General features: G+C 36.9%; 1 protein-coding gene across 5 annotated transcripts in view; it reads left to right on the plus strand.

Annotated features, from left to right (window-relative positions):
- The window catches only part of PLEKHA8 (pleckstrin homology domain containing A8), a 60538-nt gene that overhangs the window by 30738 nt on the left and 17639 nt on the right, over positions 1–12161 (plus strand). For all 5 annotated transcript variants that reach the window (XM_037509788.1, XM_054692449.1, XM_054692448.1 and 2 more), the window contains 6 exons: positions 2608–2765; positions 4623–4782; positions 5187–5272; positions 10820–10878; positions 11236–11366; positions 12005–12075. In XM_037509788.1, coding sequence (XP_037365685.1) covers positions 2608–2765; positions 4623–4782; positions 5187–5272; positions 10820–10878; positions 11236–11366; positions 12005–12075 — 665 coding nt within the window. The remainder of the gene's footprint in view (positions 1–2607; positions 2766–4622; positions 4783–5186; positions 5273–10819; positions 10879–11235; positions 11367–12004; positions 12076–12161) is intronic.

Raw genomic sequence — 12161 nt, forward strand, 5'->3', positions numbered from 1 at the left:
ATAAAAAAGTGTTCATTCATAATTGTTTTTCCAAATATTTAGAGTCTTTATTCCATTTTTTAATTTCATATAAGCATTCCATATTTTGACATGTTCATGTAGTTGTCTTTTCAAGTTACTATCTAATATTTCAGCTCTTTATATACTACTATTTGCATCTTTAGAAAAAGTATTATTCCCAATTAGCTTTTGTTAAGAAAACAAAATTCAATAGACTAAATTTTAAAGATATTACTGGCTTTATTCAAGGAATCATGACTCAGGTAGCATCATATCTAGCTGATAAAAAGGAGTTCTGAAGAGCTATGCTGAATGAATTGTTTTTATAGGCAGAAAAGGGAAATTGTTAGCAAAGAGAGTGTAGTTGCAGGCAAGGTCACCTTCCTTTGAGGGATAAAGTTGAAGAAAAATAGGTCTCTCCAAAAATGTTCAGATAAGCTTTTCCAATATATGTCACCTTGGCATGTGTAGCTAAGGTCAGTCAAGACCCTGCAGGTCTCTAGGGAAGTTGTTGCCATTATCTTAAAGAATGAAGATTACCCAGAGTTAGTCACCTCCAAAAATAACCTTTTTATTGCAAAGACCTATTTTGAGGCAGGACAAATCTCTGGAGCATCTAGTTTTGTTATGTGAAGTCATTCTCTCCTTGTCAAGTGAGACCCCTTCCCATCTGCTTGATTCCCTAGGTCCTTATCCTATTCTTTATCTCAAAATATTTATCCTCTGTCTGTGTCATTTACTCTAGAACTTATAGCTGTGTAACTTTTCTATGTTTATAATTAAATTTGGTCTTTTCTCCTTCTTCTCTGTCTGATGTTAATTAGTTTGCTCTGAGAAAAGAAGAGGGACGATTTCCCCTTGTGCCCCCATAGGGTCTATCAGGCAGTTTACTTGACTGAAAAATTTCAGACCAACTAGTTAAGATTACATTTCTGGGAGAAACTGAAACAGCAATTAGGTTTAGTATTGAGTGTCAGTTTGGTAACATGGGCTCAGCACAAATGACTCCATTTGGGGCCTGTTTCTTTTAACAGTTAATAACAATTTTTTCCTGTTGATTGGAATAAAAGTCTCAATAATCAAGAAAGTTTATTAGATAATCAAAGTGAGGATTCAAACTCAAAAAACAGTCTAATAGATTTTACTATATGGGAACTGTTCCAGCAATCACAAATTTATATACTAAACTCATTGACATCAAAACAATGCATTCTTATTATCTTGACCTAAGGATAGGTGCAACTGGTACACAGAGGAAGGCAAATGCTGGGGTTTAATCACTACTGTATTTCTAAAGAATGTGCTGGGGCGCTTCAAAGACTGGTTACCCACTTTTATATCTTTATCCTTCTCCTTTGTGGTTATGATATATATCTTCACACATTGTTCTAAGCATTTTTACTTGGAACATCTTTGTAGGTTTTATGAAGGTGTTTTCTCAGTATACTCTGTGTTAAACTTGATATGTTGAAATATGTATGGTAGTTCTATAGAAAGTAAGTGCTTTTCTCAGAATCAGCATGTTTTTCTAGACTTTTTCCTTTTATTTATATTCATTTATGTATTTTTTCTCATTGGGCTGGGTATAGTCACTTATAATAAGATGTTATAAATTTTACCTTTGACTGAATCAACTGTCCCTCTTTCATATTAGCCTTTTCTGTTACCCTAAAGAGCAACAGGTACTCAGGATATATCTAGTCCTTCCAAATTTTTACTGTCAGACATACTTTGAAGGGAATATTTTCCCCTGACCACAGCATGAGGTTTCTTGACAAGTGAACTACCACACAAATATATTGAAGTAGCTAGTGATTTTGAAAAGGGATAAAGTTGAGGGATAAAGTTGAAAAATAGGTCTCGGGCCTCCCCAGTGGCACAGCAGTTGAGTGCTGGATTGCGAAGCTGCCCACAGCTTCTGCAGCACCAGTTCGATCCCTGGCCACCGGGTAAGGGTCCCACATGGCGCATAGACCTCTCCTGCCGCCCACTACTCCCCTCAGCAGTGTATTTTGTCAGTCTGCCTGTTCTGTTCCCCGCTCTGGCTCTCGTGAATTCTCTCACCCTCCCACACTTCTGACTATACCCAGTGCTTGTATAAATAAATAATTAATCTTTTTAAAAAAAAAAAAAAAAGGAAAGAAAGAAAAATAGGTCTCTCCAAAAATGTTCAGAAAAGCTTTTCCAATACATGTCACCTTGGCATGTGTAGCTAAGGAGAAAGTGTCTCCTATGGAGAAGCTAGAGAAAGTGAGAAAAGTGTTAAATGTGCCGGTAAAAAACTGATTGAAAACCAAATTGTTGTCAATGACTATTTCCTGTTACTGGCAGGGAACTGGAAGACTGAGTCAGCTAAGGTTACATGAAGGGCAATGAATGCCTCTTTAACATCTGAACTTCTGCCAGATATTAATCTACTGCTGTTACAGGCAGCTATCTGCCTTGGAGGCAAGAGGATGAGGGATCTGGCTTGATTTAACAATTCTATTTTTTAAGTGATTTAAAAGGAGTTAGTGCTTGTGAACTCTTTCCCTACCCCTCAGAATAAGATCTTACCTGACCAAATAATTGGAGTTTTTTACTGTTTTCTTTTGAAAAATGTTTCAGGCAAATGGAATTAAACAATTGTGAAAATGGATCTTTAAATATGGAAATAACTGATGATGAAGAAATCCTGATGAAAAACAAGAACTCCTTGTATTTGAAACCTCCAGAGACAGATTGCAGCATATCAAGTGAAGAAAATGCAGATGATAATGTACCAGGTAGAAACAAAAGTAAAGTCTGAAGCAAACTGGTAAACTATATAGAATCTTGGGAGTTTGATTCATTATCTGATCATTTTCTTGATAGGGTTGGACTTCTAGACCATCGGCCAAGTATCTCATGAGGAGATGTTGGCCCCGTAACACATTGTCATTCCTTCTTCACCCCGATATTTCTCCCCACTGCATTCTAATCCAGTGTCGAAAAGGCAGAAGACGTTGCTGTTCCCTGTGCTGTGATGTTCATGGACTACAAAGAGCAGTCGCTGTCTGTGATGACTTTTTAGAGTATTGCACTGGTCTTCCACTCTGTGTCCCAAAGTCCTTTGAACTTAGACTGTGATGTCAGACTTAAGAGGACATAAAGTTACGGCCGTTCAGTTTTTCATCTTCCTGCTTGCTGATGAGATCAGGATGTCAGAACTCAGCAGTCACCTCCAGGGTTTCACCTGCATCCTCTGTGTTCAGCACGCTCAAGTCCCACACTTCATTTAATAGCCTGTACTGGAAGAGGCTGCCCTTTGAATTTGCTAATTCATTCAGTGCTAACCTCTAAAACCCTTTTCAGACAAGCCCACAATAACCATATTAGAGCTTTTAAATTGTTTGAAGTACATAATAAAATTGTTTTGAAAATAAAATTTTAAAAAATTCTCATCTCCCCTGAAATAAGAGACCTTGTTTTTCCACATGAGTTGGGAGAAAAGAAGATACATTTTCTTAGCTGTTAATCTTAGGCGAGCATTTCACTCATGACTGAAGTCTTATCTCTTGAGCAAATAGTAAAAACAAGAGAAATGCTATTGAAACAGTAATTAATTTAACCCCATAATTTCACTTTTAGAATTTGTTCTCAGGGAATAGTCATGTTTAAGGACAAATATCTATGAATGGGGATATTCTTTGTGATATTATAGTCAATTCTCATTTTTTCATGTTAGTTGTGTTCTACCTATATATAAAGTGTACTTTTGAAGTCACTGCTAAATTAGCAAATATGATCACTGCTCTTATGGGAAATGTAGGGATAGGTACCTATAAGCCTCTGGTCATGACATTTTTGTCAATTGGTAAGTACATTGCCTTGCTTTATGTGTTTCTACTTAAGGAAACCTTTAATATCTCTTGTTGATTCATTGACATTGAATTCACAACTAGTATCACCATACCTCATGCCTGAATACAGCTCATCTACATAAGTACTCTCTCTGTAAGACACATCACAGCCTTCTTGCACATAGGAATACTGGATAGTACTATATTTGTGGCACCCTTTTAAACAGCAAAATCAACAACAAAAGTGCCCAAAATGTGGGACTAAATAAAGATACTTGTCTATGGTATGAGAGCTGAATCCAGAAGGCAGTGTCACCTGTGCAATCTCAGCTAAGAGTATAGAGTATGTCCGGCTACTCAGATTTTCACCACTCTGTATGTATCCACAGATGACTAAAGACTTCATAAGCATTGATTTTTAAAATAAGTAAATGTTAGCAAGTAGGCAAATTCACAAATACGGAATACAGTTAAGAGAATCAACTGTATTTATAATACTAACATTTTAGAAACCTTCTAAATACCTTCCACATTAGCGTGATAGATTATTACAGTTATTAAAATTACATGTTGAAGAATATTAAATGCTAATGACAATATTCATGATACACTGAAAACAAGTGGGCTACAAATCAATTTACATCTAAAGCCAATTTTGTGTGTGATATATATTGTGATTGCATAGTATTTTACTTATTTTATTCTGTATACTTTTCTGTGTTTTAAAAATGTTCAACAATGAATATATAATAATTTTATAATAAAAGGTAAGATTAGTAATAAGCATCTTATACTTTATAGCCCAAGGTAAAATAATAAAGGATGATGGAAAGGAAAACCTGGGAAATCATGACAACAAATTGGCACAGCCTGGATCAGACTCCTCAAGTTGTTCTCCAGAATCTCACTGGGAAGAAGGCCAAGAAGCTATCCCAACTTTCTTTAGCACCATGAATACCAGGTAACCTATACTCTATAATAGCACTGACAATTGTATATCAGCTTCCCTTCTGGAAACTCAATCCTGATGTTTCTTTCAGGTGATGGCTTATTCTAATAGAATAGAGGATATGTTACACCAATTATCTGCTTACTCTTTACTTGTCTGAATTAATGAATGAGAAGGAATTGGATTGTGAGTGTATATTCTGTGAACAAATTTACCTTGTTTTGGTGGATTATCTTTGGAAAATGATTTTATTGAACCATATTATAATAGAAATATAATCACTGGGGCATATCTGTGAAATCACACCAAATGAATTGCCCTATAGAGAGGCAGGTATTTTCGTGACTACCTCGAAACTGCAAAGAGTGTTAATGTTGTATTTTCAATCTTTCCTCCTTTTAATCACTAAATATAAGCTTTAGTGACATTGAGCTTCTGGAAGACAGTGGCATACCCACAGAAGCATTCTTGGCATCATGTTATGCTGTAGTTCCAGTATTAGGTAAGATTGCTAATTCCCCTAAATTCATTAATCTCTAGAATCTGTCTCTAGTTATTTTGCAAGAGAAATATCCTCAATTGTGAGTATGTGATAACCCTTCTTATCTACTTCGTATCAGCAGACACAGCTAAATCTGTACGATCTTCAGCATTAATGCATATTTCCATTTAATAAAATATTGACCTCGGGATAGTATAATGAAAAAGGGATTTCTGCTTTTTAAAAATCATACATGTAAAGCAAAAGTGATAAAGTAGCTGGGAAATAGACTTTCAAATCATTTGGTACTATGAAAAATAAATTGTACCAGCTAAAACTTTTTTCAAAGATTATGTGTAGAAATTTATTTCAGTGTCAATTACAATTACTTTTCAGACTCAGTGGTACCTGAGATTGCTAATTTGTTAAAATTTGCTTTATAACCGTGTCTTGATTCAGTGAGTTATGTATTCTTTTGCATCTGAATTTTTCTCTTGGTAGGATGTTTTCATCCTTATAACATGAATCAGTAGTTCATACCTTTTAATTGCTGCTTAGTGTTCCATTGTGTGAATCTTTTTTTAAAGATTTATTTTATTTATGCATACAAGAGCTGGGGTGTAGGCCAGAGGAGTGTATGGGTGGTAAGGGGGTAAGAGGATTCACCAGAGTCAGAGTGGGGAGCAGAACAGGAAAATCTACTGAGATACACTGCTGAGGGGAGGAGAGGGCGAGATAGGAGAGGTCTGCTGCACCACGTGGGTTAGCTCCCTGGCTGGGGATCCATCTTATGCCCCAGTGGCTGGCTATAGCTTGATAGCGCTAAGACTTTAACCCCTGCACCACCAGGGAGGCCTTATCACAATTTTTTATTCGTTCTCCCATTGATGGTCATTTGGGTCATTTCTGATTTGGGCTGTAATAAATGAAATTGCTCTGAACACTTTTGTATCTAAGCGCATATGTTTTTATTTCCTTTTTTAAATTTAATTTTATATATTTTTTATATCATTTTTCATTTTTGCACAATGTCTGCATTTTCATCTTGGTTATAGTCCCCATACAATTCCCATCCCCCTTGTTTTGATCCTACTCCCTTCTCCCCACCCTGTAGTGTGTCTCTGGTTTATAGTTGCTTGTTGATTTTGATTTTTACTTTATTATAATCAGTATTTTTTCTGATTCCTTATTTAGGTTTTCTAAATTCCTGCTATGAGTGAGACCATCTGGTATTTTTCTTTATCTTTCTGGCTTACTTCGTTGAGCTTGATCCCTTCCAACTCCATCCATGTTGCCGCAAATTGCATGAGTTTATCTTTTTTGATAGCTGAGTAATATTCCTTTGTGTATATGTACCACATCTTCTCGATCCAGTCATCTAATTGAGGGCAATTGGTTTGTTTCCATAGCTTAGCTATTGTAAATAGTGCTGCTATAAACATAGGGGTGCAGGTGCCCTTTTGAATTAATGTTTCTGTGTCCTTTGGGTAAATAACGGAGTGGAATTGCTGGATCATATGGAAGCTCCATCTTTAGCAGATTGAGGAATCTCCTTACAGCTCTCCATAGTGGTTGGACCAGTTTGCACTCCCACCAGCAATGAAGGAGAGTTCCTTTTTCTCCATATCCTCGCCATCATTTGTTATTGCTAGTTTTTTTAATATGTGCCATTCTCACTGGTATAAGATGGTCTTGTAGTTTTGATTTGCATTTCCATGATTACAAGTGATGTTGAACATTTTTTCATATGCCTATTGGCTATTTGCATTTCCTCTTTGGAGATGTTTCTTTTTAGCTCTTCTGCCCATTTTTTGACTGGGTTGTTTACTTTGTTTTTGTTGAGTCTCGTCAGCTCTTTGTAAATTTTTGTGATCAGTCCTTTATCATTAGTATTGTCTTAAAGATGGCACGTCTGGGGGATGCTCCCCTGCGCGTGCTGTCTGCTCCGGCGGTGGCTGGATCCCTCTCTAGGCTCCTTGCAGGGTTTCAGCTCACCTCTAGCTGTGTAGACAGCCCTTTCTCAGTTCTACACAGTTTTGGTGAGGTCAGGATGGGACCCTCCCTGTCTCGAGATGTTTTTATTTCTTTTGTGTAAATACCTGGGAGTGGAATTGTTGATTCATAGGGTTCATATGTTTAACTTTATAAAGAATGATTACACTTCCAGCAGTAGTGATTGAGTATTCTGTTTGTTTCACATTCTTTACTAGCACTGTGTCAGTACTTTTGGTTGTGACAAAAATAAAGCCACAGTGAGAGACTCTTATGAGTGTTTAGACATATCTCATTGTGGCTTTATTTTGTATTTTCCTTATTTCTAGTGATGATGTACACTTTCTCCTATAGTTACTGACCATTGCTACCTCTTCAGTTATGAAATCTGTTCAAATATTAAATCCATTTTTTAAAGATTTATTTATTCATAAAAGAACTGGGGTACAGGCCAGAGGTATGGGGGATGAGAGGATTCAAAAGAGACAGAGCGGAGAACAGAACAGGCAGACTAAGTGAAAAACACTGTTGAGGGGAGCAGCGGGCAAGACAGGAGAAGTCTGCTGCATCATGTGGGTTACCTCCCTGCCTGGGGATCAAACTCGTGCTGCAGTGGCTGCAGACAAATCCATAGATTGCGTCTTAACCCCTTGAGCCACCAGGGAGGCCCTAAATCCTTTTTTTTAATTTGTTAATTTCCTTTTTAATTATTGACTTAAGTATTCCCTATATATTTGGAATAACATTTCATTGTAAACATATGCATTGTGAATATTTTCCTTCAGGCTACGGCTTGCCCATTTCTTTCCTTAATGATGTTTTATGAAGATCAGAAGTTTTTTATTTTCATGAAGTCCAATTTATCTTCTCTCTTTTATATTTAGTGCTTTTTGTGCCCTTAGCACCCTTTGCCTACCCCCAACATCATGAAGATTATCTTCTGTGTTGTCCTCTATATTCTTGAGTTTGATTTATGTTTCCATTTATAATACATTTTGGAATTAGTTTTTATATGTGATGTGAGGTAAGGGTGTGGTGTGGGGTGTAGGCCAGAGGTGCTGGGGTTTAAGAGATTCACCAGAGACAGAATGGGGATCAGAACAGGTAGATCTACTGAAATATATTGCTGAGGGGAGCAGCAGGTGAGACAGGAGAGGTCTGCTGCACCATGTGGGTTAATTCCCTGGTTGGAAGATCAAACTTATGCCAACTCTTGCAGCAGTGGCTGCTGATAGCTTCATAGTGCTGAGACTTAACCCCTTGTGCTGCCAGGGAGGGCCCAGTTAATGTATTTTTATATTAAGACTTGAACTCAGACAATATAAGTCTTCCATTTTTTTTTTTCCAAGATGATTTTGGCAATTATAGGTCCTTTGCATGTTTAAATTTTAGCTTTTAAATTTCTATTAAAAAGTCTGTTGGGGCTTTGATTAAGATTACGTTGAATTTGTAAACCAATTTAGTAGGAAATTAACTTCTTAAATAATATTGAGTCTCCTAATTGGTGAGCCTATTTTTGTCCATTTACTCAAGTAAATATTTTCTCAAAAGTGCTTTATATAGTTTTTAGTGTGGTGGTCTTACACATCATTTGTCAGGAATAAATTTTAGAATTATTTGAAATATTTCATTTTCTGATTATTCATGGACATCATATAGATACAATTCACTTTTGTATGTTGAGTCGGTTTTATTAATATTCATAAATGAACTAATTTCATAAAGTACATCTTCTATGTTTATTGAAATTGGCTTTTTCCTGTACTTTGTTATGTCGTGAATATATTTGGGTGAACATATCTGTTGCTATTTGTATCTACCGTCTTGCTATTTTCAATTTAGCCTACTTATTCTTTGTTCCTTTTTTACTCTATTCATGACTTCTAGCCAATTAATTGATTTTTTTTAGTATTCTGTTTTATTTTTTCTTTTGGCTTTTTTAAAAATATTTATTTATTTATGCATACAAGAACTGGGGTACAGGCCAGAGGTGTGGGAGGTGAGAGGATTCACCAGAGACAGAGTGGGGAACAGAATAGGAGGATTGACTGAAATACACTGGTGAGGGGAGCAGCGGGCAAGTCAGTATAGGTCTGCGGCGCCACAAGGGTAGCTCCCTGGCTTGGGAACAAACTCGTGCTACAGTGGCTGCAGACAGCTTCATAGGTTGTTTTCTTAACCCCTTGTGCCACCAGTGAGGCCCTCTTCTTTTGGCTTTCTAGCTATCTTTATTCCTGCTTTTCTTTTGGATCAATCAAGTATTTTTTAGTATACAAACATATTTTCTCTTTTGACTGTTTAGCAGTATTCCTTGCTTAATTTTTTTAGTCATGCTCTTGTCCAACAAATATTTAAACCACTGCGTACTTTCAGATTTTCTAATAGCATATTAAAATATTAAGACAAAACAAACACTAATTTTAACAATGGACTTTATTTAACCAATATATCCAAAATATCATTTTAACATGTAATCAATATAAAAGAATCACTGATGAGATATTTTGCATACTGTTTCTGGTACTCTATTTTACACTTTAATAGCATATTTGAGTTTGGAATAGCTATATTGCTGTTACCAATCACCACTCACTTTCCCTCAGCCAATAAAAGGAAACAGTTTGAGAAGGAAAGTAGTTTAATTCGTCGACAAACTGAGGAGGGCAGCAGAATCCTGTCTGAAAGACCACTGTCCTGCTCTTTGGTAGAGGGCAGGGGTATTTACCTAGTTACAGGGGAGTAGAAGGGGGAACAGGCAAGGGCTATCATGTTTATCCTTGCTACCAGGTGATGCTAGCTTTTCATCATCACCTGGTGTTCAGCAATTGAGAATGTTATCTTCCTAATGATGCTCTTTTCCCCGGGAATGTAAAAAAGAAACCAGATAAATAAAGGTGACAGGAATGCTTATCCGGTGGGACAGAAAAAGAGTCTTTTATCATTGTGTCATTGCAATTGCTAAATAGCCACATACTTAATAGCTACCATGTTGGACAATGCACCCCTAAAGATTACAATATGCATTTTATTTTTTTTTAAAGATTTTTTTTTTAATAGAGGCATGTTTTATTTATTTATTTGTTTGTTTGTTTGCTTGTTTGTTTATACATGCACTGGGTACAGTCAGAAGCGCGGGAGGGTTAGAGAATTCACCAGAGCCAGAGCAGGGAGCAGAGCAGGCAGAAGGACCGAAGTACACTGCTGAGGGGAGCAGCGGGCGGCAGGAGAGGTCTGCGTGCCATGTGGGACCCTCCTCTGGTGGCCAGGGAGCAGCCGGGGATGGAACTGGCGCCGCAGAGGCCACGGGCAGCTTCGCAACCCAGCGCTCAACCGCTGCGCCACCGGGGAGGCCCTACAATATGCATTTTAAACTTGAAAGATTGTCCTCATCTAATCTGTCACTTAGGACCTTTTTATATCTATTCAACTATGTGCAGTATAATATAAATAGGTAAAACTTATATTTAAAAACAAAACATAAAGTTTGGGGGAAGATCTGCTTAATTTATTATTATAAAAATATTTTCCACTTGAATAAATTGTTTCTTCAAAGACATTTTCAATCTTTTCTTCTAGACAAACTTGGCCCTACAGTGTTTGCTCCTGTTAAAATGGATCTTGTTGGAAATATTAAGGTGAATACACTGGCTTGTCTCTATGGTGACTGTATTTGGAGGAAATGGTTGCATGAAATCTCATTCAGATACAGATGATTTTGAGTTTTATACTCAGAATAAAAAGTAACAGCTAGCTTCTGAGGTAGGGAAAAATGTTTTAAAACCCCAAGGCAGCTGTTTAATTTTAGTTTAAGCATCATAGAATTCTCAAGCAAAAAAATCACAATACCTTAAAAATATAGGAAAATATAATAGAAATGCAATTCATTTTAATTTCTTAGAGGTCTATTGACACTTACAAATTTCAGTATTATAATGAGTTGCTTGATAGCCTTAATACTTTAAATTTAGATTATTTCTCTGCTTTTCCTATAGAAGGTAAATCAGAAGTATATAACCAATAAGGAAGAGTTCACCACCCTACAGAAGATAGTGCTGCATGAAGTGGAGGCTGATGTGGCCCAGGTTAGGAACTCAGCCACCGAAGCCCTCTTGTGGCTGAAGAGGTAAGGCAGCTTGGATGGGTGGCAGTTAAAATTTAGCTAAGTTTAAATGTTACCAGAAAAGCAAAATTTATACAAGGACTACTTCTGAGTGAAAGATCTAACCTAATCACATAACCTTTTCTAGAAGAGCTGATGAATAGAAAAACTTTTCTTTTTTGCCACCCTCTTGATGATAAATACCGCCATGTATCAGTAGTGTGCCAAATATCAGTAGTAGTATGTGTCATATAGGAAGCTTAAAGGATGATGAAGTTGAATTGGTTTCTGTTTAAGTCGGTGGATCTTAAACTTTAATGACATCATTATCACCTGGAGGAGTTGTTAAAAACACAGATTACCTTATACCCAGAGTTTCTAATTCAGTAAGTCTGGAGTGGGACCCAGAATGTGCATTTCTCGCAAGTTCCCAGGTGATGCTGGAACCATATTTGAAAACAACTGCTGAGGTATATTAGATGAGAAGGGTCCAGGGCAAGCTAAAGGGAAATGACAGAAGAGAGATAGAAAGCGCTGCTGAAGGATTTGCCTGTTTACTGCTATGCCCAGATACTGAAAAAGAAGCTGGTGCTTGTCATTTCTTTATACCCATTTAACATAGTGAACTTTGAAAATAACATTTCTCTCCCTTTTTGTTTCAGAGGGCTCAAATTTTTGAAGGGATTTTTGACAGAAGTGAAAAATGGAGAAAAGGATATCCAGACAGCCCTGAGTAAGTGTTATTTACAAAGGGTTTGCGGCAGGCTGACTTTGGGGCCCCTGCCTCGAGTCCTCATTTCTCTCACAAAAGGTCTTTTC

This window comes from Talpa occidentalis, unplaced genomic scaffold, assembly GCF_014898055.3.
Source record: "Talpa occidentalis isolate TD23 unplaced genomic scaffold, MPIMG_talOcc4v2.1, whole genome shotgun sequence".
Lineage (NCBI taxonomy): Eukaryota > Metazoa > Chordata > Mammalia > Eulipotyphla > Talpidae > Talpa > Talpa occidentalis.